Below are 7,500 nucleotides of genomic sequence, written 5' to 3' on the forward strand. Positions count from 1 at the left end.
CCGAGGGTCTCTACGCATTGAGGCATTCTTTTAAATAATGTATGTGGTGCAAGAGGGGCAGTAAAGTGGACACCAGTCACATACAAACAGTACTGGCAAATGGGGAAATGAATGTAAGCATGTATTTCTTTATTTAGTCGGTGTTACAGTAGTTGTACAGTAGCGGGTGTTGATTGGCTTTGCCGCCTTTTACACAGCCGACCCGGGTTAGATTCCCGGCCACCACAGGATGCCCTTGTAACTCACCTAAGATGGATAAAAGCGTCGAGTAAACGAGTAAACGATTCCCTTTTGAAGATGCGATTGGGAAAGCCTTTGAACGGAAGAAGCTGCGGAACTGGTGGCGGTAGCGAGGGAGCAAGGTTGGCAAGCATACACAAGACCAGTGGAGATGGCTTTGGAGCGATATCAACCACAAAACTTCAGTTGGATTTGGGTTTTTGAGGACGGTCACTCAGAAGAGCTTTAAAGGGAGTCGCCTGAAGCTGCTGAAAAAGCGAGCCAGTGGTTGTGGCTGAGGCACTCACAGACTACTTGGGGTTGTGAATTAACCTGAACTAAAACTGAAATATGTGAAATCTTGTTGTATCCTGCTGCCCTGGATATATGGTTTGGCAGTTGTTATATTGGTTAGGTTAGGTTGCTGGCATGTGCCAGAGAGAGGATTGGCCGCTGCGGGAAGTCCCCAACCAATAGCACAAAGCAATGACCATCTTTTCCTGTGTATAACTAAAAAAGGACACTTCAGGTAATGTCAGGCCCTGTACACTGTGCTGTGCTGTAGTTGTTTGGTGTTGTTATCGAACTGTGAACCACTTTGGGTTGCTCGAGTGTAGAATACTAAGTATGCCATACAGTGCTGATCCAATTAATGCCATTACACACAGCGTCTTCTGAATCACTGGTCAATATGACAAACCACGCTGTGTGTTTATCAGCATACAGGGGCTCACACAGGGCATGACTGAAATTGGAACCCCTCAGATAGTGAGTGTGTATCATGTGTGTGTGTGTGTGCATATGTGTGCATATGTGTGCGTGTGTGTGTTTGTGCCTTTGTTTGTATGTATGTTTGTGTATGTATTTGTGTGTGTGTGTGTGTGTGTGTGTGTGTGTGTGTGTGTGTGTGTGTGTGTGTGTGTGTGTGTGTGTGTGTGTGTGTGTGTGTGTGTGTGTGTGTGTGTGTATGTATGTTTGTGCCTTTGTGTGTATGTATGTTTGTGTATGTATTTGTGTGTGTGTGTGTGTGTGTGTGTGTGTATGGATTTGTGTGTGTGTGTGTGTGTGTGTTTGTGTGTGTCCGTGCGTGAGACACAGAGACAGGATGAAGTGACAGTGGGGATCAGTAGAGGCCCAGTAATTGCTCATTTTCTCTGTGGGGTTTGACACGACAGTGTCAGCTGTTGTCTTCGCCCCGCGGTCTCAGCTCTCTTTTGCTTCACAGGCTTAGCTTCGTCTATCCTCTGAGGCATCGGCTTGAGCTTCTGGTTGTTTCTCACCACTGGCTTTTTTGTGTATACGTGTGTGTAGGTGTGTGCAGGCATGTCTGTGTGTGCGAGAGACTGTGTGTGTGTGTGTGTGTGTGTGTGTGTGTGTGTGTGTGTGTGTGTGTGTGTGTGTGAGAGAGAAAGAGTAAAACTGTGTGTGTGGTGTGTGTTTGTCTGGTGGGTCAGTTGTGATGCTATCAAAACCCTGGAGGTGGAGGAGAATAAGGTCTGCGCGGGGCTCAGCCAAGGGTTGCTGTTTTTCATTCCCTTTGACATTTACGACAATGCTGTTTTCAGCCGCGCTGCTCCACTCTCTGCCTCTCTCTCCTCTGCTTTACCCCCTCGACTGGCTCCTGCATGCCCTCACCTCCCTCACAGAGAGCAGTAGATATCATTTCATTAACAGTAATACTGCCCTCTGGTAAAGGCCTGTTATGAAAACAGAGATCTACATGACCCAGGCAGAGGTGAAGAAGCCCCCCACCCCCCCACCCCCCCACCCCCCCACCCCCCCTCTAAATGCAGGTTTGACCCAAGAAAGCAGGACGTTTTTTTTCTCCCCAGGGAAAGTCTCCTAGTCTTCATCTTTGTGAATTTCTTTTTCTTCTTCTTTCCGTTTTATTTGGTAAATATATAAAACATCGCCGCATGAGTGCAATTTCATAACTCCTAATCTCACTCACACACACGCATGCAGAGAGAGAGCGAGAGAGAGAGTGAATGCAAGTGAAATAAATTCCGCTTTTGTTTTTTAGGAGATTACTGATCCAATAAAGCATAATCTGATCTAAAGCGCGACGCCTGGGCTGCCTAGCGGAGGCCCCCATTCAGACATAAACAAGCGGGCGAGCGAGAGCCACATGATTCACGTTGCTGTGGTTTGGAAATGACATGCAGTTCGTTTTTTGATACGCTTGCCCCATAAAATCAAGTGACGCTCAGAGCTATTGATGGAGGCTGCGAAATGATGAGACGTTTGTTTTGGCATGGGGGAGGATAGGGGGGGGGACGAGGCAGAAAGGACATTATGGCTGCAGAAATTGAAAAAGACACTGGGTTGTGTTAACGCCTGTTGATGGATATTCGGAATTGCGTATCTGGCGGGGGCCATGGTACTTTGTTACTGCTGTTTATATCAATCTGAATGTTTTTGCTAGCCATAAACTCAGAGATTCCTTTCAACATGATTTGCGGAGCAACAACACATCTGATGCTCCTATCCTGCCGCTGAGCTGAAATGACATGCATGAAATCAGTTACACGTGTTGGGGAGGGAAGATCTTGTTTGATAAGTCTTCTGTTGGCAGGTGGAGCAGTTTATGAAATGGGAGCTCTATTGCTTTTGTCTGAGGTAATCAACTCACCCCAAACCTGCAAGATATTACTAAGCTGCAAATCCCTTCTGAGAAACCCGAATACCACTAAAATTACAAATAGGTAGACTGTGGCTTAGTTATTAAGTGGTTATGAGAGAAGTACAGCAATGGGCTGGTTAATGGTGCTCTAACCGCGGTTCGCTGTGGCATGGGGCATGGTGAGCTGTTGGGGTTCTGATGAGACTCCGGAGTTTCCGTGGCCTTTAACGGTTCTCACCGCGACCAGGAGGAGCCGCTTGGCTGAGTTCATTTCCAGAGGACCATAGGCATCCATCCACAAATGGCCTTCATGTTAAATGTTAAGTGCTTTTTTTTCCTTCCTGTGTATTTCCAAGCTCCCGCATGGGCTCTTTCTGAATAGGAAACAATCAGAGTGAAAGATCAAGGGAAGTCAAGGAAACAGAGGAGCTCATCCTCCTCTATGGCCATTAGGTAGAGAAGGGCACTATGTGGAAAAGAGTTACTTTCCCTCATGAAGCGGTTTCCTCGGTTTTGTTGTGTATTAAATGTTCCTCATACATGTTCCCCTTCACATGCTATGGTTGTTTTGTACACTAATAACAGTTTCAATGATTATTGTTAATCATGATATTGTTAATCATGTCAATAATGATTGTTCTGAGATCAATGTTCCAATAAAGGGATGTTAAAGACAACTGCCCTCTCTCTCTCTTTCTCTCTCTCTCTCTCTCTCTCTCTCTCTCTCTCTCTCTCTCTCTCTCTCGCTCTCTCTGTCTCTGTCTCAATTTGAATTCAAATTCAAAAGAAGCTTTATTGGCATGATCATAATGTTCTACAATATCTGCATAGCATTTGGGCTGGGTGTATACACTGTATACACAATAGGAAGAGTAATAGTAATTCAATAGTAATAATGAAAAGAAAACATCATCAAGGAAGCAGGATATTAACAACAACAACAACAGCAACAAAAAAAAACACAAAAATGATGTGAATCCTTTAGATCTGTCAATCAACACCTGTAAGTGATGTCATCTCTCTCTCTCTCTCTCTCTCTCTCTCCACACCTGCAGGCGACCCCCCGGCCACAGGCACAGGGACGCTGGTGATCACCCTGGAGGACGTGAACGACAATGCCCCCTATGTGTACCCGTCTGTGGTGCGCGTGTGTGAAGACGCCAAGGAGGTCAACATGTTCATGGTGGGCGGGAGAGACAAGGACATCTACCCCAACGGCGAGCCCTTCAAGATCGAACTGGGCAAGCAGTCCGGCCTGGACAAGACGTGGAGGGCCGTCAGGGTCAACAGTGAGTTTGAGGTTTATCTTATACGTCTATAATCATTTAGAGAAAGGGGGAGAGAGAGAGAGTGAGAGAGGAACCGATAGAGAGAGGTAGTTGTAAAAAAGAGAGACAGGTGCATCTAGAATAGTGCGAGACCTTACTACTACTTTCTCACTCGAATGCACCAAAGCTATAAAATATCTTATATGTCTGTAATCATTTTCTTAAATATTTATTTGTGATATAGATGGAATCCTTGCTGTGTGTTCTGTATTTTACATATAGACATACACGCAGAGAGACACACACACACACACACACACATTTTACGTGGCAAGTCTGAAGTGAACTAAATCATTTTCTGTTTTAAATTATCACTCAAGGAAAACAGTTTTGGAAATATATTTGTGAAAATAGATGTTTACCTGCAGAGGAAGAATTGCCGAGCTCGAGGGCAATCTCACAAAATAAACAAGAAAGTTCTGGTACCAAGGGTACTCAGAGTGGTGTCCCTTTTCCAAGTCAAGTTTTTCGGTTGGCTTTCAGAAGTTACTATTACAAAAAGATATATATCCCAAACACTTCACAGAAAATAGACTGAGGAGAGCAAGTGTTCCAATTCTTCATGGCTTTTGTGATGAGGATTGGGAGAAGACTTTGGTGGAGTTGTTTACAGGCCCTCTTCAGCATTCTGCAAACACACACACACACACACACACACACACACACTATCTCTCCCTCTCTTTCTCTCTCTCTCTCTCTCTCTCTCTCTCTCTCAGGCTCTCTCTAACCCTCTCTACTATACCATTAGGAAAAGGTCTGTGTAAAGAGAAGGGCATGCATGGTCTTGCAGCAGTGCGGCACAAAGAGGTGAAAAGCGAGAGAGGGAGAGGAGGAGAAAGAGAGAGGAGTAGAAGGAGAGGAAAGGAGGATCATGGGAGGCAGTTGAGGGAGAGAAAGAGAGGAGGAGGTAGATGAGGAGGAGGAACAGATAAGGGAGAGAGGGGGAGGAGGGAGGAGGGAGAGGGAGGAAGAGGTAAGAGATTTAGATTCAAGGTTGTGTGGTTGCATTTTGGGTTTTGAGTGACAGAGGGTAGACCTTGTAGGCAGGCATTAACTGCGACTGACAGACCAGAAATGGTGCTGTGTGTGTGTGTGTGTGTGTGTGTGTGTGTGTGTGTGTGTGTGTGTGTGTGTGTGTGTGTGTGTGTGTGTGTGTGTGTGTGTGTGTGTGTGTCTGTGTGTGTGAGTGTGTCTGTGCTTCTGCGCCTGCTGTTTGTCACAACTGAAACCTCAGATAGCAGGAGGGAAATTGAAACAAAATGAGACAGATTCATTCATGAGTGTTGTACAACACATTTACAGGATCATGACCTCAATATGCTGTGTGTGTTGGGGGGGGGGGGGGGGGGGGGGGGTAGGGGGCAAGATAAAGACAGACAGAGAGACAGAAGAGAGAGGAGCGAGAGGAGGATGGACGGAGTTAAAGAAAAGAGAGAGAAAGGAATGAACAAATCAAGACTGAACGGTTCTTTATATTGTATCAGCTTCAAACTATCTCTCTCTCTTTTTTCTCTTATCTATCTATCTATCTATCTATCTTTTTCTTTCTCTTTGTGTATTTCTCTCCCTCTCTTTATTCTCTCTCTCTCTCTGTCTTTATATTTATCTTTTTTATGTATTTAATCTTTTTTGCTCTCCCTGTCCCTGTCTTTCTATCTCTTTCTCTCTCTCCCTCTTTCTCTCCCTCGCTCTCTCCTTCTCTCCCTCTCCCTTCCTCTCTCTCTCTCTCTTCCCCTCATCAGACACACACTCGCAGGTGACGCTGCTTCACGGCCTGAAGCGGGCCAACTACCAGCTCCCCCTGGTGGTGGCGGACTCGGGCGTGCCCTCGCTGTCCAGCAACACGGAGATCAAGGTCCAGGTGTGCACCTGCAAGAAGCACAGGATGGACTGCAACGCCGCCGGCTCACTGCGCTCCGGCCTGCTCCCCCTGCTCGCCGCCGCCGCCATGCTTCTCTCCACACTCTGTGAGTCCACACGTCAACCTCGTCTCACACGTCTCACATGTCGCGTCTCACGTCTCTCAAGTCCCCCCTCACTGCACGATATGATGTACTATGCTCTAACCTCGTCAACCTTGTCAACCTTCAACCTTGTCAACCTTGTCAACCTCGTCTCACGTGTCGCGTCTCACGTCTCTCAAGTCCCCCCTCACTGCACGACACGACGTGGGCTCTAAGCTACCATACACCTCTCTGGCTGAAGGCTATCTGAAGGCTGAAGGATAAATATAGCTGCCAAACCTGGTGGTTAGCTCAGACGTATAAAGCTGTTTATGGGCTATTTATTGGCTGTCACATTATATGTAGCACGTGTACAGACACATTCTGCGTGGTTGGTGCACTATAAATGAAAAAAAAACACTGCACGATCAGGATGGATAGTTTCGAGAGTTCTTGAGGCCATATCTGTGATAGAATGTTACTCAGACATTGCAACACAGGAGTTCAATCTGAAATTCAACGGCTCCACGGGTTCCAAATTCGCGGTTAGTTCAAGAACACAACGACTGTCATGTCCCCATTTTCATCAAGCCAGTCTTGAAATAAAAACCTATTTTATTTGTTGTGTTTATGTTTGTCTATGAAATAACAGCCCCTATACCCGTCACTGTGTACATTCTCTTTTAAAATGGATTTTTCAAATAACTCAGAGCGCACAGTGGCCCTAGGCACTTTTGCATAATGTTTTGAAACGGGCGCGCTACCGCCAGGCATCCTTCCACCGGTGTCCTTCATGTCTCCTCTGCGCACAGATAGCGTCTCCAGCTTGTAAATGTCCCAGTGCTAAACCACTTTATTGGAGTTCTCCAAAGTGCTCGGCGCCGCGAGAGCCCGTTGTCTCTATTAAACGGGACTCAGGTGGAGGGGGATCAGGGGGATCCAGAGAACAATGTGCTGATCGCGCACAAGGTTATTTCCACCAATTGCTCTCGACGCCACCTGATCCCCCCCTCTGAAAGAGAGACGGATCAAAAGGGGATGAATGTATGAGAGAGTGGAAACCCCTGGATATAAAGTAGGGTCTAATAAAGTGACTACCCTTTACCTGACCTGACCACCATCCACTCCCCGTCATCCGGTTTAACGGACTCAGTGCCATTCCAGCCCAATTACCCCCCGAGACACGTGGAGGATTCCGTGCTCAGTGATTTCCCATCACGGGGAAAATCGCTCCATCCATATTCCGTTTTTTTCTCTCTCTCTCTCTCTCTCTCTCTCTCTCTCTCTCTTACCTTCTCTTTTCTTAAAGCAGCATGTTTAACATTCCAGCCCTTTAAAGCACTGTTAGCGGTATGCTAATGCACCCTAATGGGAATGGGGCTCTCGC

The 7,500-nt window shown here is 46.5% G+C and overlaps 1 protein-coding gene across 1 annotated transcript in view; it reads left to right on the top strand.

Moving 5' to 3' along the window:
* cdh13 (cadherin 13, H-cadherin (heart)) overlaps positions 1-7,500 on the top strand; it is a 382,402-nt gene that overhangs the window by 357,428 nt on the left and 17,474 nt on the right. Inside the window, exons 13-14 of the mRNA XM_031564913.2 lie at positions 3,898-4,131; positions 5,913-6,137. Of these exons, the coding sequence (XP_031420773.1) occupies positions 3,898-4,131; positions 5,913-6,137 (459 nt within the window). The remainder of the gene's footprint in view (positions 1-3,897; positions 4,132-5,912; positions 6,138-7,500) is intronic.

Source organism: Clupea harengus, chromosome 3 (assembly GCF_900700415.2).
Source record: "Clupea harengus chromosome 3, Ch_v2.0.2, whole genome shotgun sequence".
Classification (NCBI taxonomy): Eukaryota; Metazoa; Chordata; class Actinopteri; order Clupeiformes; family Clupeidae; genus Clupea; species Clupea harengus.